The sequence below is a fragment of the Acipenser ruthenus genome, chromosome 10 (genome assembly GCF_902713425.1).
Source record: "Acipenser ruthenus chromosome 10, fAciRut3.2 maternal haplotype, whole genome shotgun sequence".
Lineage (NCBI taxonomy): Eukaryota > Metazoa > Chordata > Actinopteri > Acipenseriformes > Acipenseridae > Acipenser > Acipenser ruthenus.
In genome coordinates, this window is record NC_081198.1 from 31,405,165 (window position 1) to 31,426,674 (window position 21,510).

Sequence of the window (21,510 nt, forward strand, 5' to 3'; positions counted from 1 at the left end):
ACCTGGAGGTGATTCATTCCCAAAACAACACCACTGTAAAACAAAGCCCTAAATATACATCCCATTCTCAATGACGTACCATCTGCGTGAACCGATCCACACAGGCCAGACGGATCTTCTCTGGAGTGGCAGGGCTGCTGAGAGGGAAGCTCCCACTCAAGCCGCTGTCCTTGCGGGCTGCAGCAATCGCTTCCTTAATGGCGTAAAACAGCGTGCAGCCGAAAAACACTGTGGGCTCTCCAATCCCCTGGGAAACAGCAAAGCACAGTGAATATCGTTACGACTGCAGCACTGCGCAGGCAGATGCAGATCAGTCTCCTCCCCCATATACACTATAAGTCAGAACCATGGTTTGATTTGATTCTAGTGAAGTCCATGTATCCTTGCTGTTATAGATTCCCTCCTTGTGCTGCAGGTATTAGGGTCCATTTGATGTCAAAGATACTCCTGTTGTAATTAATTGGCATCTCAGCCCATTGAATTGAATGGAAACGCAAGGGCTGGAAGTGAACCACAAACCATACAGTTCAAACACGAGCATCTTGCCATTCAACTAAAGAGCAAGCTCTGTAGTCTACAGGCGAGTACCTGTATGGGTTTTATGCTGATGTTCATATTATTAACTGATCAACCGCTAGGAGGAGATTCACTAGACTATGTTTCACGTGGGGGGCTAATACTAATAATTTGATTAATTCTGTTGTTTTTGGTTCCCTGTATTGCCTGGCCAGTTAGCACACCCATGTCGCCTGCAGCCCTTGCCTTTGAGAAGTAGATGGCATGAGGGTTGTGAGCGTTGGCCAGCAGGGACACGTTGAGCTGCGCGGGGACATCACAGAGCGCAGGGACCTTGTACTGAGACGGACCCCGCGTCCGGAGGACCCCCTCGGGGGAGAACTGGAGCTCCTCGATGGTGTAGAGACCCAACCCCTGCACAAAGCCCCCTTCGATCTGAAACACAGCAATAAGAAAGAGCACAGGCAGTGCAGTGCTGTTATACTGCAGAGTGCATATTATCGGGATTCTATCTCTCTGTCATATTTGTATCTCTCTGACTTTGACGTTGCAAAGTTGCGTTGAGATAGTCTTGTGCTTGCTGTATATTGCTCCCATCTACAGTTCTTCAGACTGGGCTCCAGTGAATGTAGGAAGCAAGTGTGTTTCATCTCAAACAGTAATACAACAGAGTGAGAGAGCAAAGGGGCAAGGCAGAGAAAGGGGCTTCTTGTTCAGAGCCTGCATGAAGGACAGGGGAAAGACTGGAATGAGAAAGTAGCACAATCACACTATCCACACTATCCTTAATAGTAATTCCACGGAATCTTACCGAACAGACAACATTATTGTCCTGCTTCATGCAAAACTAAATCAATTTGTGAAGAAACACTTGCTCCTCCAATTCATACAAACCCTACAACCTCAACGTCACACTGCTGCCAATGTCTAAGACCTACCTGCCCAATATCCAGAGCTGGGTTGAGACTCTGACCAACATCCATCACGATGTCGGTTCTTATGTTCTGCAGTTTGGAATGACAGAGAGAGAAAGATTTGAGATTATTACATTTGGAGTACTAAGTAGATAAAGTATAAATTACATATTTGTCCACAAGGAATCATATAATACAGGGGTGTACTAAATGTGAAGACACTAGTTCAGTGTGCAGAAGCCTAAAGTAACGTGACCTCAATATGGTAGCCACTAGCCAAAGGGTGCAGCACCCATGAATGAATCCCCATGCTTTACTCCCCTGTAGTCACTAGAGTAAGCAGAATAGGATGAAATTCCATTACAGAGCAATATACAGTATCCATGGTAAAATGCTTCTCCCTTGTTAATCTGCCACACACATTAAACCGACAGCCAGCCCAGCAATGATTCGAGCCAGGGAGGGGAATAAGACTCCCATTGCATAGCAGTTTGATCCATTCCTGGTTTTTACTATGAGATTAATAAGACACAGCTGAGCTTGCTACCCACAGTGTGGCTAATCAAGCTCACAGTAAAACCTGGAATGAAAGTAAATGCTATGTAACAGGAGTCTTATCCCTGCATTCTCCTTCAGAAATCATTCCAGGAAACCGCCCTACTCTGTTTTCAACTCTGACTTCATTTTATGGCGATTCTGGCACCATATTGTATTTTATTCCCTCTTATTTATCTGGCCCACGAGATTGCAACAAAGTGTTAATTTTCAAGTCCAGACTCAAGAACAGCCACTGCACCCCCCACCTACCTCCCTAGGAATTAGAGTTATACTAAGTGTAATTACTGACAAACCCAACGAGAAGTGAAGCACAGAGTAGGAGTGTGACTTATACGATTCCTAATTATAAGTTATCAAGCAGCATGGGTGTTTTAAGTATGCTTATTGCGCAACCTATTAAAACAATAGAAAACAAATACTGAAGCTACTGTATCTGTATAGAATCTGAGTTTTGATTGGTATCGTACAGAAACCTAATTTCTGAACATGACTTTTCAACTACAGCCAGTGGTACCGTTACAGCGTTTTTAATACTGAAACACACATGCTTTCAATGTATTTCAGCACAGCACACAGAATGATTAATTTTTTTTATATGATTGCCTGGAGTGTTCTACTTTGTGTTTTATATTAAGGTCATGTACGTTTTCAGTAGCTGTTTCTGTTTCAGTGCAATTTGTTATTAGCTGTAGTGGTCCTTTGGTTCCACCAATTGGAAGGAGTAGCTGGAGAGGTGGGATAGTCATGTGCTGACTGTCCAGGGCTAGCTGACCTACAGTTGTGGAGAATCGGATCTCACTACCTTGTGATCTCCTGTCAGACAGTCGACCTCAACCTCAGAGCAGCAGGCTCCAAAGGTGAAGTAGTAGTAGGGCATCCCCTCCCCCTTCTCCCAGTCAACATTCGTATGTGGCCCCCTGTATTAAAAAAATTTAAAAGTATACACAGAGAAGGGAAAGCAAGTGTAAAACCTGGTTCTATTTTATCATACAGACAAAATCTAATTTAACTTTGATCATACCTACATTAAATGCACAGCACAAAAATTAAACATCACTGGTTTGCCAGATTTAATATAAGACAACACTCGATTTGGACTCGGGAATCTCACACTGAAGCTGGTAAAGATGGAAAAATGACCTTCAAATGATCACAGGGTTTGATATGCATGGAAATAATAAGAATGTGGCAATTTCTGCAGATTAACCCCATATGGTAGCTCCATTAAAGGGGAAAGAACTCCCACATGAAATAATATTTTTGGCCATCACTTTTATAGACCCAGTGCAAAGCTCATTGCATATGCTGACACCATGTACATCACTCTTTACAGGAGCCTGTGGAACAGCTGGGCTCCAACTTTGCAGCAATCTGGAAAAAGGGCATCTGTGCCGAGATGAATTGAAAAGAGTCTGCACACAAGGCTCTGAAGTTTAACATTGCGCTGCGATCTGCATGTGGCCCACAGATGCTTTACTCACATGAAGAATCCGGTTGCTGACAAGCTGACTTTCTGACAGTAGGCCTCTTTAATCTGTAAAAACACAGAGATGCAGAGAAGCTGTCAGGACTCTGCTGGCTATGCCTCTAGACTTGTGCTCCTCATTCCCCTGCAGGAGAGACATACCCAGGCAGCCCACGTGTCCTTGGGGTTTTCCTGCATAATAGGCTTCAATCGCTTCATGATCTTCTCACAGGCATCCTAACGAGAGAAACAGCAGACAGATTACTGCAATTACCACAACGGGCTGCTTATTGGAATCAAGCACTAGATACACACAGCCAGCCTTGCCTTGTATTCCAGCTGCGAGGCCAGTCCATTACAGTGTGATTAGGGTTCTCTAGGAGGCTTTCCGAGTCCTTGTAACCAAATTAAAGAGTAAGTTGCTTCAAAATATGTATTTGTTTTTGTTCCTGTTCTCCTTAGTTCATGTTGCCTATCATAGACATATGTAACCAAGGCTAGATCTGCCATGTGTCCTTATAGTATATATGCAGTAAGCAACAGCAGCATCTAGTGCAGTGCAGTGCATTACCAGCAAAACTAAAGGAAACGTGATTCAAAGTGACAAATCACTAGTTAGTTTTTACTCGTATAAAGACTGAAAAATGCCCTGTGTACTGTAGTTGTTGGTGTGGCATTTGTCAGGACAGGGTTCTATCCATGCCTTGAAGTTCAGCTGAGGGAGGAAGCAGCCTTTATTACTTTATCACCTGAAAAGGTATGTTTGGAGCTAGGGGGTGTGTGAACAGCTTTGTGCCCAAAACCAGGTACAGTAGACTCCTGGTAATCCGAACCATTTGGAACCTGACCCAATTCAGATCAGTGATTTGTTTGGAGTACATGTTGTGTCTAGTCTTTGTTTTATTTTTTTGGACATTTATATTCCTTTAAAAATCTGCACTAACCTCATCTAAATGATACGTCTACTATAGAATTATGATATTGAAATTTGGCTCGGATTATAGATCAATTCGGACTACAAGGGTTGGTTTAAACCTGACTGTAGAGGCATCCCTGTTTGTACTTTTGTTAGGATTTGTTTTTCTGTTACGCACTGACAGAAGCCATAAAAGAAAAGTGTGAAAGTGCTTTCTGCTTGAGACTAGTCAGCCTCCCACCACAAGCAGCCACCATTTCTCTTGTTTTCTAGTTATGAAAGCCCAGGTACCTTCACAGCCATCCCCACTGCATCTGTCCCGAAGGAGGCAGCGGAGGGAGCAGCGTTGGGGACGTTGCCAGTGCAGGTCTCCGTGATGTGAATCGAGGACATAGGGATCTTCAGGATTCGACTAGCAACCTGGAGAGGAACAGAACAACATCAGAAGGCCATTCAGCCCATCAGTGCTCGTCATGGTCCAAGTAGCTGGTTGCTCTCAAATCAAGATCATCCAGGATCCTAATGATTCAGCATCAACAACGTGAATAGGTAACTCATTCTATACCCTCACCACTCTCTGTATAAAGTAGTGTCTCCTAACCTCTGTCCTAAGTCCACTTCATTTCCAACTGTGTCCTCTGGTCCCGGTTTCTGTGCTGTGCTTAAAGTATTGGTTCAGATTTAAAATACTTTAATCAAGTCCCCCCTAATTATTCTTTGTTCTATTCTAAATAAATTTAGACCACTAAGCCTGTCTTCATAGTTCATTCATTACCGGGATTAGTCTGGTTGCTGTTTGGACTACATGTCTTTTTGGGGCTGTGGTGACCAGAAGTGAACATAGTATTTTAAGTGCGGTCTCATCAGTGCATTATAAAAGCTAATCATAACCTCTTTTGATGTGCACTCTATACTTTCGACTCAAGCCTTCTGTTTGCCTTTTTAATTGCTTTCCCCACACTGTGTGGCAGACCTCTTGAAGAACACACCCCACTGCTCAAACTAGATGCCTGGGGCAGAGTGTGGCGAGCGCTCACCTGAATGGCCTTGGTGTTGATCCCCTGCCCCATCTCTGTGCCTCCATGAGTCAGCAGCACTGACCCATCCTTGTAAATGTGAAGCAGGGCAGCCCCCTGAGGAACAAGGCAAGCACAGATTGAGGGATAGAAACACACCCGGCTCCTTATACAGCCTCCTCCCCAAAGCTGGAGGCTCGCTCATTCCAGCTCGAGGACCAAATCCTGGGTAGGTGTTTCTGCTGTTTGTGGTTGATGTGGAATACACATGAACCACCTGGAATGGAGAAAAGAATGCCAGCCCACATGGTGAGAATGTGTCTGAAGGTGGTAAAAATGCCAGGGGATCTATGCAGGGGATGACCTAGACAAATAATGCTAGGATCATTTTAAAGCTGCTTTCAAGGGCTTCTCTGACAAAAATAAATGAGTAGACAGGAGTCATTGACAAAAGAGGCCCAGTAACCCACATTGGTAAACGAACCAGCATGAAGCAGGGATGGAAACTCCCATTGCATAGCTGTTTCATGTATTCCTGGTTTTACTCTTCAGTTTAATAAGACACACCTAAGTTTGTTACCTATACACTGTGGCTAATCAATCTCATAGTACAACCTGGAATGAGTGAAACTGCCATGCAAAAGGGTCTTATTTCCATTCCTGAACAGTAAAACACAACCCCTCACAACTCATTTCAGTGTTGTTGTTTTTCATTGCATTTATTTAGTTTCTTTCAGTGCTCTAGCGAGCGTTTTACAGCGATGGATGATTCATACTAGGTAGGATTCACTGGAGCGGCTCTGCTAGCTCTTCAGCAATGTCAATCTGCTCACCTGGTTATGGAATCCCTTGGAGAAGCCGACCCCGAATTTGAGCGGCACGGTGCAGAGTCCCCTCTTCCTCCAGCGGTTGTTCTTGTTGAACTCCTGGATGGCGAGCCGACGGTTCTCGACACAGGCCTGCTGCAGACACTGCTCCCAGCAGCGCACCATGTCCCCCGGGTCGAACAGCTGCTTGTGGTGTGTCAGGCTCACCTCCCTGCACATGTTCATGTCCCGCACCTACGGAGCGTGGAAACACAACTCACTTTCCTACCGCAGAGGTCAGCCTGGCTACGCAGCATCTCATCTAGAGGGGCTGAACCACAGTTATTGAAACACACACCGCCTGTCCCCTTTATTAGGACCGGTCTACGCGATTGGATTTGGCATCACTCTGGTGTGGGGAATGTTCTCCTGGTATACTCAGTGTCCCTTGATTACTCTGGAGAGCCCAACTTTCTAGTTTACACCCAACAATGCTGTACCCTGATGGCAATGGCTACCTATCCAGGGAATTGGAATAGCTGTATATTTTATGTTTTCTCTGCAAACACTTTGCTAGCTTGTGTTTTGACTCAATATTTGTCTATTCCCTGTTTAATGGATTAAACTAATACAAAAAACAGCACCACAGCCCCCTCACCCTCTCTGTGGGAATGCCGCACTTGGCCGCCACTTCGTGCAGGACGCTCTCGATGACCATGAGCCCCTGCGGCCCCCCAAAGCCCCTGAAAGCCGTGTTTGAGGGCAGGTTGGTCCTGCAGACGAAGCCCCTGCCGCGGAGGTGAGGGATCCGGTAGCCATTGTCCATGTGCAGCAGAGCCTTCTCCATGATCTGCAGAGGCAGCAGGGAAACATTCTGCACATGCACGTTTTACAGGTTATCAGAAGACTATAACAGGTACTGTGCTACTATGAAACTGTGTGCTCGTTTACGTGATGGAGACTACTTGATGACTGTCGTTTGTCTAGTTCCAACACAAGACATTGGGACAAGTTTGTCTAGTGTTTATTCCAGTCTTTAAATGCCACATTCCTGTTACAAACAACAGGAGTACTTAACTTGGCATGCAGTTAGAAGCACACCTGTGACCTCAAAAAAGCTCTCAGAATCATGTCTGAACTCCAACTACAGCTGGTACACCTGAGTGCAACCATTAACCTGCCCCCCCCCCCGCAACACACTGTGTGGTATTTCTTACATTCACCAAGGGCAGAGTGTTGCAGGGGAGGTTAGTGGTTACGCTGTGGTTTAAGGGACACTTCAGACATGATTCTGACAGCTTTCAATATTTGACAGGTCATCAGACAGTGGGTTAATTCACTAGCTCCCCTGCCCGTCGCTCTGGATTCCAATATGACTGTTCAGGCCACATGTTTAATCACTGTCCTTAACCTAGCTCTCAATGGTCATGTGTGACCCACATCACAAAACAACTGGGAGTGTTGCCAGCATGTGTTTGAGAGAGGCCCAGGACTGAAGGGCAGGCAGGACGGGGTGTCAGGTCAGGGCTGGGAGTTTGTCCAGTTTGATTACTCACAAATAAAGACTCATCCAAGGTGTTTCCTCCATTGCTGTAGTAAATGATATCTGCTGCGACGATCGTTCCATCCTTCATAAAGCCCACCTAGCAGGAGAAGAGCAAGCAGGCACTTTACAGCCATTCATTAGAGGGGTGCTAACCAGTGCTTTCAAATCCAGTCTCTAATTCAAGAGTAAGGAGCTTCAAATGGAAATTACTTCTAGTAGACTGCCATAGAGATATGTAACCTAGGCTAGATCAGGCTATAAAGTGGCACTTACGAATATAAAGACACTGGCCGATTTAGCCTGCCTTACATGTGTCTATGGCAAGCATCTAGGTGCTGATGTCCCGAGCAGCTGTTTATAACATCCTGCCAAGGCTGCAATTGAAGCAAATGGTAATCACACTGGACAGAATTGTAAAATGTTCCTCCCTGCCCTTCTCACCTTGTATCTGCCCAGGAAGGGGTGTCTGCCACCAGTGATGAGCATGTCATCTCCACGGTCCAGCACGAGACGCACTGAGCGGCCAGTCCTGCACGGGAGGGACAGGTCAGCACACAAAACGGACAACTGTCTCGTCAAATGCTGTTCTAGGATTTACAAATATCTTGAGAAGCCATGTATATTACTATAACTACTATACGGCATTGTGGCAGACTGGCTCGCAGTGGTGATGTGGATGACGTCACGGACCAGGAAGTAACTCAAACCAAAACAGTGGATGGGCGGTTGAAGCTGAGTGCTGGTGCACTCAGCGTATTTAATAGACAAAACAAAAACAAAAGATTTAACAAAACACCAAACAAAAGGGCACGAGGGCCGAACGAATAAACAAACAAGTAAGTTTCGTGCTGGATACTCCAGCACGTTTTAGCAATTGTTTTCTTCCTCTCTCTCTCTCTCCCGTTCTCCACTCTCGAACACTCCACACCCCGAGTGCAGAGTGCTGCTGGTTTATATACTCTGGCCGAGGGATTTAACTAGTTGGTAATTATCTTATTATCCCCCGGCCAGAGTCTGCACGCGTTTGGTAAGGATGCATGACTGTCAGCTAGTTAAATAATCAGTAGCTGATCAGCCATGCATCCTCACGAGGTTTTTAAATATAACAAAAAGACGCGGCGCTTTTACCCGCGCCGCAAACAAAAATACAAATAATAATAAATAGGGGCGGGACACTCCGCCACACATGCCCCCCCTTGTGCGCAGCACACATGGCCTTTTCGGCCACCTCCCCCCTTAGTCCCCAAAGTCCCGGTTAGCAGTCCCGGCGCAGGAACAGGGGCAGCAGCGGACCAAAGGTGGCGGCCACGGTGGGATGTCCTCCTCCCACCCAAACAGCCGTAGCGTTCCAATGGCCCGCGCACCGGCCGGCTCCTCTGGCCAAAAAAATTTTGGGGGTGGTCTCCAGACCTGCCCCCCCTTCTTCATGGCCGGCCACCCTTTCTCCTGCAGCGAAATTGCTGCGGGGGAAGCTGGTCTCCTGACCTCCCCCCCCTTCTTCATGGCTGGCAGCTGCCCTTCATGGGGCTCCAGCCACAGTATTTCCTGCCGCGAAAGTGCGGCTGGGGGAGCTGGTCTCCTGACCTCCCCCCTCCTCTTCACGGCCAGCAGTTCCCCTCCGTGGGGCTCTGACCACATGATCTCCGGCCGCGAAAGTGCGGCTGGGGGAGCTGGTCTCCTGACCTTCCCCTTCCTCTTCATGGCCAGCAGTTCCCCTCCGTGGGGCTCTGACCACCCAAACTCCTGCCGCGAAAGTGCGGCTGGGGGAGCTGGTCTCCTGACCTCCCCCCTCCTCTTCACGGCCAGCAGTTCCCCTCCGTGGGGCTCTGACCACATGATCTCCGGCCGCGAAAGTGCGGCTGGGGGAGCTGGTCTCCTGACCTCCCCCCCTTTCTTCATGGCCGGCAGCTCCCCTCCGTGGGGCTCCGACCACAGTGTAGTGACCCCAGGCGAAGCAGGATCCCTGGCGACCCCAGGCGACTGCAGCGGCAGCGGACCCTCGGGAGGTGAACTCGGGAGGGGAGCCCCTGGCCATGGAGGCGGCAGCGGGAGCTCCACTTCTCCCTCGTTCTCTGTAGCTGGTGGCTCTCCAGGTGATGCGGAGCAACAGGCAGCCCCAGGCGATGCGAAGCAGGCATCCCTGGGTGGTGCGAGGCAGGGCAGGAGCAGTCCTTCCCATGACGGTGGATGTGGAACCAGCAGGTATTCACCCTCTGCTGGTGGAGGTGGGAGGGGAAAGCAGTCCTCCCACGGCGGCTGAGACGGAACCAGCAGGTATTCACCCTCTGCTGGTGGAGCTGGGAGTGGCAAGCAGTCCTCCCACGGCGGCTGAGGCGGAACCAGCAGGTATTCATCCTCTGCTGGTGGAGGTGGGAGGGGCAAGCAGTCCTCCCACGACGGTTGAGGCAGAACCAGCAGGCATTCATCCTCTGCTGGTGGAGGTGGGAGGGGCAAGCAGTCCTCCCACGACGGTGGAGGCGGAACCAGCAGGCATTCACCCTCTGCTGGTGGAGGTGGGAGGGGCAAGCAGTCCTCCCACGACGGTGGAGGCGGAACCAGCAGGCATTCACCCTCTGCTGGTGGAGGTGGCGGAGGCAGAGGCAGCTCTTGCTGCTCTGCTCCTGGTGATGGTGGAGACAGAAGCAGCTCCTGCTGCTCTGCTCCTGGTGGTGGTGGAGACAGAGGCAGCTCCTGCTGCTCTGCTCCTGGTGGTGGTGGAGGCAGAGGCGATGGGGCGGATGCTGGCCACTCAGAGGGAGGCTGTGGCGGTGCTGGCTCCCTCTGCTGTGGCGGCTGGGCTGGTGTGTGCCGTGCTCCCTTCAGCAGCATAAATAGAGGCTGCTGGGGAACACCAGCATCCTGCCCTTCTCCCCCCCAGAAAAATTCAGGGGGTTGAGCCTGTAACTCCTCCCCTTCTGGCTCTTGGGACTGCAGCTTGGGTCCTAGGGCTGTGGAAGCCCCGACTTCCCTCTCTTCGGGCCGTGGACACACCGACTCCTCCCTTTTGGGCTGTGGACGCACCGACTCCTCCCTTTTGGGCTGTGGATGCACCGACTCCCCCCTCTTGGGCTTAGGACGTTCGGGCTCCTCCCACTCAGGCGCAGGACGTTCGGGCTCCTCCCACTCAGGCGCAGGACGTTCGGGCTCCTCCCACTCAGGCGCAGGACGTGCGGGCTTCTTTGCCTTCTTAGCACCGCCCCTCCTTCCCTTCTTCGGGACCAGCAGTTCCACCTCCTGCCATGGAGGGGGTTGGTCGGGTGCTTTGTGCCCGACCTTGCCGACGGCAAAGCACCACTCCTCCCCTTTGAGGCAGGTGAGGCAGGTTTCCTGATCCACCTGCGGCGATGGTATGGCCTTCAGGTGGATCCACTCCTCCGCAGTCTCCACCTCACCTCGATCAAAGGCCTGCACAAAGAGGGGGTCTTCATATGGGCACACCTCAGGGAGGTGCCCATACTCCAGGCAGGCGAGGCACCATGTAGCCCCTCCTTCCTTCAACTCCCTCTGATGCGCATGCCACCTCTCCATATAGGCGTCCACTTCATCCATTTTTTTTTTTTTTTTCAAACACAAAAAACACTATTTGAAAAAACGAACACGAAAAAAACTTCCTTTGCTGTTCCTGGTCCGGCTGTTGGAGGCGTTGTTTGTCCCACGCAGGACACCATATGTGGCAGACTGGCTCGCAGTGGTGATGTGGATGACGTCACGGACCAGGAAGTAACTCAAACCAAAACAGTGGATGGGCGGTTGAAGCTGAGTGCTGGTGCACTCAGCGTATTTAATAGACAAAACAAAAACAAAAGATTTAACAAAACACCAAACAAAAGGGCACGAGGGCCGAACGAATAAACAAACAAGTAAGTTTCGTGCTGGATACTCCAGCACGTTTTAGCAATTGTTTTCTTCCTCTCTCTCTCTCTCTCTCTCTCTCTCTCTCTCTCTCTCTCTCTCTCTCTCTCTCTCTCTCTCTCTCTCTCTCTCTCTCTCTCTCTCTCTCTCTCTCTCTCTCTCTCTCTCTCTCTCTCTCTCTCTCTCTCTCTCTCTCCCGTTCTCCACTCTCGAACACTCCACACCCCGAGTGCAGAGTGCTGCTGGTTTATATACTCTGGCCGAGGGATTTAACTAGTTGGTAATTATCTTATTATCCCCCGGCCAGAGTCTGCACGCGTTTGGTAAGGATGCATGACTGTCAGCTAGTTAAATAATCAGTAGCTGATCAGCCATGCATCCTCACGAGGTTTTTAAATATAACAAAAAGACGCGGCGCTTTTACCCGCGCCGCAAACAAAAATACAAATAATAATAAATAGGGGCGGGACACTCCGCCACAGGCATCCTCTGTTTTGTAGTTAATTCGGTGGGGTAAAGTAAGCCCATTCCTACTGCTGTGATATTTTTCAGCTTTAATACAGTGTTACATATAATGGCTCAACAATGTTTTGCAAATGAACGAAAATGAATCTTGAATGGATATCCGAACATGAAAATGTCACATTCATCCTAGCACTATTTCACACAAACAAATAAATAAATAAATAACTTTAAAATGTTGTAGTATAATAGCGATAATGGCATTGCTGTGGCGTGTTCATTCCAATATAATGAAGCCCTCTATGAAGCAGTGTCTGGATTATTATAAAATGCCCAGGTTCACAGTGACTCTCCCCTCTATGAAGCAGTGTCTAGATTATTAGAAACTGCAGAGGTTCACAGTGACTCTATATGAAGCAGTGTCTGGATTATTAGAAGCTGCCCAGGTTCACAGTGACTCTTTATGAAGCAGTGTCTGGATTATTAGAAGCTGCCCAGGTTCACAGTGACTCTATATGGAGCAGTGTCTGGATTATTAGAAGCTGCCCAGGTTCACAGTGACTCTATATGGAGCAGTGTCTGGATTATTAGAAGCTGCCCAGGTTCACAGTGACTCTATATGAAGCAGTGTCTGGATTATTAGAAGCTGCCCAGGTTCACAGTGACTCTATATGAAGCAGTGTCTGGATTATTAGAAGCTGCCCAGGTTCACAGTGACTCTTACTTGTGAGCTGCTATTGCTGCGATCGCTGACAGAGATGCAATCTTCATGACTTTCCCCCCAAATCCCCCACCAAGCCTTTTCACATGACACGTGATCTTATTGGCCTCGACCCCCAAAGTGGTAGCAACGACCTCCTAGAGAACAAGAAAACAGACCGCACTTTCACCCCTACAACTTCATTTTCTTTCTCATAGGACATCAATTGACATTTTAATCAGAACTTAATCAGGTAAAGTTGAGAAAATTGAGAAAATCAGCAGTACATGTTTAAAAAATGATTTTTAAATGAACAGTAATATGTGTAAAACTATTAGATGCTATTAGATGGAATTGATTAGGATTGGCAGTGGATAATTGTTGTTTGTGTGGCAACATAGGAGCAAGTTTTGAAAAAAAATAGAGACATTTGGGAAAGTGGAAAAAGCAGCAAGTAGGAGCAAGAAAAGTGTAAATTATATCTGAACAGCAATGTGGGCACCACTATAAAAGTTTACCACAGTATTTTTACATGGTCATTTTGTAGTTTTCCAATGCTTTTCCCATGGTTATACTATGTATTTACCAAAGTTCACCCTGGTTTGCCATGTTTATGCTTTACCATACCTTGCTAGTCTTTACAATGATTCCCAATGCTTTATTGTGCTTTATTACACTTTATTATATTACTACATGGAGGCAATTTTCCTGTACACTTGTATAGAATTGGTTTGGATTGGCAGAGGGTAGTTGTCTGTGTGGCAACATGAGGCCCACATTAAAGCCTTGTAACGGAGATTTTAATTGAAAGATGTAACTTACAAACAGTAATTTGTACCAGCAGGAACACAAACGTGTATCTGTGTGACAGTCAGGCATTGGGTCTGCTCTTCCCTGTGTGAAAGCTGCATGCTCTGTGTGACAGTCAGGCATTGGGTCTGCTCTTCCCCGTGTGAAAGCTGCATGCTCTGTGTGACAGTCAGGTACATTGGGTCTGCTCTTACCTGCGTGAAAGCTGCATGCTGAGTTGCTGCAAACAGCTCCATCTCCCCGTCCTCCCCCTTGGGCACAGCAATCAGGCCCTGTGTCTCCATGTAGAAATGCTCCTGTCCGCCCATGTAGATCTCTCCTGAGCACAGACAACACACAGGCCATTCCCATTATATAGCAAACCAATGAGGTCTAACCAGGCTTCAAACAGGGATCACAGACACACACACACACGCCATTTCCATTACACAATCTTAGAAAATCCATTTGTTGCAACTACATTATAATTTTCTTGAGAGTGACCATTGACTAAAATATCTAAAAATGAACACATCCTACAGTACACGAGCGGTTTAAAAAACATTGCTTAGCTACTTAAGACAGTACACTTAATCAGTGAACTAAGCAAAAGATTCATGTTAGAACCAAAAGATTCTCAGCTCATTAGCTGGTGGCCAGTAATAATGCTAATAAAGCTGCCAAGAGGTTTATTCTGAAGTGATTGTTAGCACTCCTTTCACGGGGGACCAGTGATAATGTTAATAATGCTAGTAATAGGTAAGAGAAATGGTTGGCGCTCCTATAATCTTGTCATAAATACAGTTCTTTCTCTGGGATTGTGAACGTCTATTTGTGTAAATTCAAACAGGTTGCTGATGGTGACCCTTCTCTGCGGTACCTTCAAAAATATGATCCACGCTCTCCCAGGCCCCATCCACACTCCCTCGCTCCAGTTTCCTCTGAGGGTTGTAAAATGATTGCTGCTCAATAGCTTCCTGAACAGAAACATGTTAGAAAAGCAACAGGTAATACCTGGTCTAATGCATTGTTTGTTGCCCGTCTGGTTTAGACTTGACTTATTTGTTCATTCAGAATAGATTGGTGCCCTGCAGTCTTTCAGCCTCTCTCTAGCTACAGTACTGGCAATTTTAAATGTGCCCCAGTCAATCCTACAGCAGCCCTTCTAGATCAGCTCTTTGTTCCAACCATGTTCTTAATTATTTGAACCATTGAACCATTAACCCTCCACCCAGACGCCACAGTAGTTAAAGTAATTATAGCTGACACAAAATTAACCCATGAAAAACTTAGCAATTTTGCACCACTAGCTATATAGGTCTCAAATGTGCAGTTTTAAAAGAAACACCTGTTTAGCACACACACATTTTAATTTTGAAGCAGGATATCTGGTACTGTTTTAGGTTAAAGGGAACGCTCCTTTTCTATGCCTTATTCTCGGCTTATCTGTTTGCACTTGTACTGCCTGGGTCATTTCACCTCACCAGTGTCTTCTGTGTCAAAGCAAGTCATTGGCTGAAAGCATGTCAGTCAATAAGGGGAAGCAGCTGATTGGTTATTGACTGGTATGAAGCCAGTGAAGGGGTAGGGACAATTTCACTATCCAGATGAAAGTACCCTGGATGTATGACAGTCAAATAGCATGGCTTCCAAACAGAGTTTTCTTTAACCTAGCGTTGTGCCAGATATGTTTTGAAATGAAAATACATGTTAGCTAAAACAGGTGTTTCTTTCAAAACTGCACTTGAGACCAATGGAATTGATATAGATGTGCATAAGAAACTATTTTGTTAGCTACAATTACTTCATTACACTTGTTAAACGTGGTGTAGAGTGGCCCTCCAGGACCAGAGTTGCCCATCCTTGTCCTACAGTAAGGCTGCTGGTCTCGTTCACCTCAATTGTGAAAAGGACCGGGGTCAGGTCCTCGTAGGTCACTTTGACACACTCCACCGCTCGCCGCGCGTTCTCCCGAGTGTCAGCGACAATGGCGCCAATGATCTGTCCCACGCAGGTCACCTGTGCAGAGAGGAAGCGGGGACGCGCGAGACTGAACGCGGTACCCTGGAGTACCCCAAATACGTACAGCAAAACCATAAAAATATATATTTTAACACAAAGACATACTCTATGTTTTTAGATTTCTGTCTATGGTGATATCGCAGTACTCCAAAATCATTATCAAAATACAGTATTCAGTTCACAGTAAATTAAAATAAACTGACTGTATTCTATTTAGTAGAGCTATGAATAAGATGCCAAACATTGTATTGCTGTAGATCAAACTCAAGGCCTGCAGGCCACTTCCGGCCCGCCTAGCACCACCTACCGGCCCTCCAAGCATCACCCTTGACATCATTACATCAGAGCCGCACTGTTCGATCCTACATTTTCTGTCAGAGTTTCAAAATACAAAGTAAAGGATCAACTATCACCAACAACATCTGTGCATCACCTAATACAGCTCTGAAGTGAATATAGTGATTAACAATGATAAACTTATCTTCATTGCCCTCGATTTTACATTACTATTGTGTATGCAAATCGAGTCAACGTCAAAGTTATTCAGAACCACTCAGCATCTGACTGCCTCCCCATACAAATATTACCATGGAAACGGAAGGCTAACGTTTCGAGGAATTAACGTTAACAAAAAACCCCAATCTAATCTCTTATATTCAAAAAGGCTGCACAATGGCTCTGCCAAAGAGAAAAGTCAATCAAGAACATAGGCAATTTCAAGAGAAGTGGACCATTGATTATTTTTCCGTTGAGTTCAACAGCAATGCAACGTGTCTGATTTGCACGGAGAAAGTTGCTGTTTTAAAAGAATATAATCTCAAGCGCCACTATTCAATAAAACATGCAGATCATTACGACAAACATCGGGGAGATGAACGAGAGAAGACTGCTTTGCAGCTCAGAAAGGGGCTAACATTACAGCAACATCTTTTTCAGAAGGGGAAAAAATAACTAGAGGCCATTGTTTTGGCAAGTTATGCGGTGAGTGAAATGATTGCTCAAGCTGGGAAGCCGTTCACTGATGGTGAATTTCTTAAAGATTGCATCCTTAAGAATTATGTGCCCAGAAAAGAGAAGCCTACTCAGTAACATCAACCTCTCCGCAAACACAGTAGTAGAACGCATCGTTGAGTTTGCTAACGACATTGACGAACAACTCTGCGAGAAAGGCAAGACATTCAGTGCATACTCTGTAGCGCTCAATGAGAGTACCAATTTGGTTGACAGTGCACAACTAGCGATATTTGTCAGGGGTGTCAACGATTCTTTTGATGTTACAGAGGAGCTGCTCAGCTTGAACACAATGCGTGGTCGGACAACAGCAAATGAAATCTTTCGTCAGCTGTCAGATGCAATTGATCGTGCTGGGCTGCCGTGGAATGCATTAGCAGGCATTGCCACAGAGAGTGCCCCATCAATGATTGGGAAAAAGAATGGGTTGGTGGCGCTGGTACAACGAAAGATAGAAGAGCAAAATGCAGAGCAACCCGTTGCATTGCACTGCATTATTCACCAGCAAGCACTGTACAGCAAATGCTTGAAGTTCGAAAACGTGATGTCCGTTGTTGTGAAATGCGTCAACTACATTCGCTCAGGGGTTTGCAGCATCGCCACTTCCGTGCATTTTTGGACGAAGTTCAGTCAAAATACGGCGATCTGCTGTACTTCAAAGAGGTGCAGTAGTAGAGGGAATGTTTTAAAGAGGTTTTTTGTGTTAAAAACGGAGGTGAAAAGATTCATGGAGATTAACATGCTAGTGCCAGAATTTGATGACACAAAATAGGTGATGGATCTTGCTTTCCTTGTTGACATCACACAGGAGTTGAATATCCTAAATCTGAAGCTACAAGGCCCAGGCCAGCTTGTAACAGCAATGTTTGACAGTGTGAGGGCATTCACAACAAAGCTGAGGCTGTGGAAAAGTCAAATGTCACAAAACAACCTCACTCATTTCCCAGCATGCAAGTCTCTTTTGGAGGAGCAGAGCACTGATATGATTCAGTGGTCTTGAATATGCGGCTACCCTTGACCTGCTCCTGGAGGAATTTGATCAGCGGTTTGCAGACTTCAGGAGGCACAGAGACACCTTCTTAATGTGTGCTGACCCATTTTCTGTTGATGTGGAAACAGCTCCAAATGATCTGCAGATGGAGCTAATTGATTTGCAGTGCAACAATCCTTTGAAGAACAAATTCAAGGAAGCACAGGGAGATCTTGCACAGTTCTTCAAGCAGCTACCCAAAAGGATCAAGAAAATAATGTGTCTGTTTGGCAGCACATACATGTGCGAGAAACTTTTTTCCACTTTGAATGCAAACAAGTCCAAGTACCGTTCAAGACTAACAGATGCACACCTTGCTGCCATCCTGAAGGTCTCCACTGCTGAATCACTGAGGCCAAACATCAACAGACTTACAGAGCTGAAGCTTTGCCAAGTGTCTGGCAAATGCTAAAAACCTTTGGGAAAACCACCATTGTAAAAAGTTTGATTTAGTAAATTGTAAAGACTGTTGAATTTCATTTAATTCAGGACTTAGTTTTTGAAAGATTTTTTTTCTGACTTCCATCTCCCATTATGTTACTGCCCCCCCAGGAGGATTTCAAGATTGCCATTGGCCCCCAAATAAACTGAGTTTGAGACTCCTGCTGTAGATTTTATGGCAACATTATAAAATCATAATAAAGTTGTCTGACATTTAAATATAAATGCAAATGATGGGTCATAGTGAAGATAATAGCCTTAATACAAGTCATGCTGCTAACCCTGTGTACCTTTACCTAACGTTTCTTCTGCTCTTTACAGTGCTTTTTCAATTTGAAAACAGGATACATATTTCTGATGATTCCAGGGAACATTACCCACCTCTTCCTCCACAAAGAGTTCCTCGATGTCGCCAAACCAGGATCTCCGGTTGTTCCCGGGAACGTCGGGAGCGGAGAGGAACGCTGCCACTCCAGGCATGCTCAGAGCTGCGGCTGCATCAATGGAGCTGAGACAGCGGAGAGACACCAGTTAGTACTATTGACAAGGGGGTTCGATTAACTCTCTCTCTGAGCTGTGCGGGGAATTCATCACAATAATCACAGTCCTGTGTTATTACCCATTAATATTAATTGTAACCTAGTTAGCATTCCTTCCCCCCATTACCAAATTATTGATAAAAATCACAATTCCAACTGCAACAAGCAGGAAAAATTGCCATTAAACAAACCAAATTAGCTCTAGACCATGGAGAATGAGGTTATTACCTCAAAATTGCTTGTTATCCCCCCTTCCTTTACTTCCCTTTGCTCTAACTGAGAGCCGCCACAATTTCCTTCTGCTTCAAGCTTGGCTGATGTTTATTAACTGGTAGCTGGTGTGTTGGCTGTCAGCAGGAGCCTCAGAGACTGTTACCGGGGCAGGTGCGTACATGATCTTGGCGTGAGGCCTGGAGCTTGTCACTGGGACCAGGAAGAGCTCCCCCTCTATACTGGGCAGGTCGTCATAGTAAACCGCTTCTCCCGTTGCCTGTTTGAAAGCTGATTGGTGCAAATAGGGCCGTCCAATCGGATCGTCGGAGAACTGGGCAGCTGAAACGACCTGGATAATACACAAGAAGCAGAGCTTTGCTGAACTGTTTATACTATCTGCATATGGTGAGAAGCGCCATTCATAAAAATGTAAGGACAGTTTTAAGGACTCAATCAGGTTTGCAGCTCATGAAACCCTTTTCCCAGCTGTTTTAGAGAAGATTTGTTAGTTTCCCATTTTTCAAAAGAACATTCCTTAATGCTTTAAGTGACCTTGACCTACATCCACTGAATGTACGTTCAGGTGCTGGTTCCCCAGATTCTGATACTTTCAGCTGGTTAGAAAGAATGCAAACATGGGACATATAGACAGACTTGGACCCTCTCCTGCTACCCGGACCAAAAGGAGATTTCATTACATTATCATAAAGAATGATGTAACCATGTTTCATCACAATGGTGTAAGCTTGGTGTATATAAAAATGTAAAGAGCGATACACGGTGTGAACATATGCATAGACAGACAGGCGCCATCTTCTATAATGTTCTGATGGTAATAATTCAGTAATGTGCCCAGGACAGGACTAGGGAGCTTCATATGAACACACCTGGTATCTGTGCTGCCCCTGGGGCACCTCGTTCCTGAAGGACTTCAAAGCACTCAGGTATTCAGAAGGGAGCTCATCAACACACAGGCCCTGGAATACAGAACAGGAGCAATCTGAAGACAACCATGCAGTTACATATACGAGTAACTAGAGGACACACCATGACCCTTCTGCACTGTAGTTATTCCACAAATCAGGCTAGCAGAATAACCTACAAAGGATTTCAGTGGCTTATTTACAGCTGTAATGATGAGTGAAATAACAACAGCTCTCTGACTCTTCATGGAGTGTAAAATGTATGCAATAGAAAGTATGTTTAAACTGAAATTAAACAGTTGAACAGTGTAATTACAAAATAAATATGAAAAAGTTATTTGTTCTACAAAATAGGATAAAGCATAACATGCATTATTCTGCAAATGAATGTTTTAAACACAACATAATTGGTCCCTTTTCGCATTATGAAACTTAAAATAAATGTATAACTTAGTAGACAATAGTGCAATACATTAATTTATTCAATTGAAAAATCAATGAACAAAAAACAAACGACCAGAGTGTTTAAGGCTCAAGCGCAGCGCAACACTAATATGTTTCCCCAACTCACTTCCTAACAATCAGCCTTAAGGACTTTTCAGAAGCCATTTGTTGCTGGAATAGATAGTAAGCCTGGAAAATAATGAGCTATGCCTAAAAAACAAAAGAGAATCATACAGAACACGCATCCCCTCACCACTCTGTGTGAAGAAGTGTCTCCTTCCCTCTGTCCTAAGTCTGTCTCCACTTAATTTCCAGCTGTTTCTTCTGGCCCTTGTATTGGTTAGGGTTAACTCTGTCAACTTCTTTTGAGATTTTAAAGACTCCAATCAAGCCTTCCCTAATCCTTATTTGTTCCAGACTCCAGGGTCATATGATGACCAGAAATGAACATAAGAAATGAGAAGTGCCACTCATAAAAATGTAAGGACTGTTTTAAGGACTCAGGTTGCAGCTCATGAAACCTTTTTCCCAGCTGTTTTAGAGAAGTTTTGTTAGTTTCTCATTTTTCAAAAGAACATTCCTTAATGCTTTAAGTGACCTTGACCTACATCCACTGAATGTATCTCACAAGTGTGTGATACAACCTCATCACAGCCTCCTTTGATTTGTACTCTACATATTTAGGGCTGGTTTCACAAAACCTGATTAGCAGTAATCTTGGACTACCTAATGTTATTGTAGGTAAGGTAGTCCAACATTCGTGCTAATCGGGGTCTGTGAAACCAGTCGCTATAGCCCTTGTTATCGCTCAGTGGTTTACCTTTTCCCTCAGTCTCTGCAGCACATGCAAGTAGAATTTGAAGAGGAAGCTGAGGGTCAACGTCTTCTTGAACTCGACCATCCCGCCGTGCGCAGAGGCCTGCAGGGGGATTTCATCCAGGAGCAGCCGGCACGCCTCGGTCAGCAGCTCCTCGTTCCAGGGCCTGCCAGGGAAACAAGAGGGCACTGAGTCCAGAGCCTCCCTCTATACCACACAAGCACCAGACAGGGGCCAAACTGGAAACATAGTGAGGGCCCTTAAAAATACAACAATGCAGTCCCAGAGTGGCTCATCCAGTTAAAGCACTGCTGCGGAGAGCGCAAGATGAGTCATACAGCTTGGATGGCGCCGGTTCATGTCCAGGCTGTGCAAAGAGGCCGAACTTTGCTGGGGACTCCGAAGGGGGTGTCGCATTGGCTCTGGCGCTCCCAGGAGTGGGGATGGTAAACCGGCAGGGACTTATTTTCCTCATCGCACAACAGCGAACCCTACTGGCCAGACACCAAACACATTCAAATAGGATAAGA

The 21,510-nt window shown here is 46.1% G+C and overlaps 1 protein-coding gene across 2 annotated transcripts in view; it reads right to left on the minus strand.

The window, feature by feature from the left end:
* The window catches only part of aox5 (aldehyde oxidase 5), a 43,915-nt gene that overhangs the window by 1,960 nt on the left and 20,445 nt on the right, over positions 1 to 21,510 (minus strand). For both annotated transcript variants that reach the window (XM_059032025.1, XM_034004654.2), the window contains exons 15-34: positions 20,984 to 21,146; positions 19,684 to 19,773; positions 18,976 to 19,145; positions 18,426 to 18,552; positions 15,437 to 15,559; positions 14,421 to 14,517; positions 13,756 to 13,880; positions 12,776 to 12,909; positions 8,179 to 8,266; positions 7,748 to 7,834; positions 6,850 to 7,041; positions 6,219 to 6,446; positions 5,407 to 5,502; positions 4,661 to 4,789; positions 3,616 to 3,690; positions 3,470 to 3,522; positions 2,791 to 2,905; positions 1,455 to 1,520; positions 763 to 951; positions 80 to 247 (exon numbers count right to left, since the gene is read on the minus strand). In XM_059032025.1, coding sequence (XP_058888008.1) covers positions 80 to 247; positions 763 to 951; positions 1,455 to 1,520; positions 2,791 to 2,905; positions 3,470 to 3,522; positions 3,616 to 3,690; positions 4,661 to 4,789; positions 5,407 to 5,502; positions 6,219 to 6,446; positions 6,850 to 7,041; positions 7,748 to 7,834; positions 8,179 to 8,266; positions 12,776 to 12,909; positions 13,756 to 13,880; positions 14,421 to 14,517; positions 15,437 to 15,559; positions 18,426 to 18,552; positions 18,976 to 19,145; positions 19,684 to 19,773; positions 20,984 to 21,146 — 2,515 coding nt within the window. The remainder of the gene's footprint in view (positions 1 to 79; positions 248 to 762; positions 952 to 1,454; positions 1,521 to 2,790; positions 2,906 to 3,469; positions 3,523 to 3,615; positions 3,691 to 4,660; positions 4,790 to 5,406; positions 5,503 to 6,218; positions 6,447 to 6,849; positions 7,042 to 7,747; positions 7,835 to 8,178; positions 8,267 to 12,775; positions 12,910 to 13,755; positions 13,881 to 14,420; positions 14,518 to 15,436; positions 15,560 to 18,425; positions 18,553 to 18,975; positions 19,146 to 19,683; positions 19,774 to 20,983; positions 21,147 to 21,510) is intronic.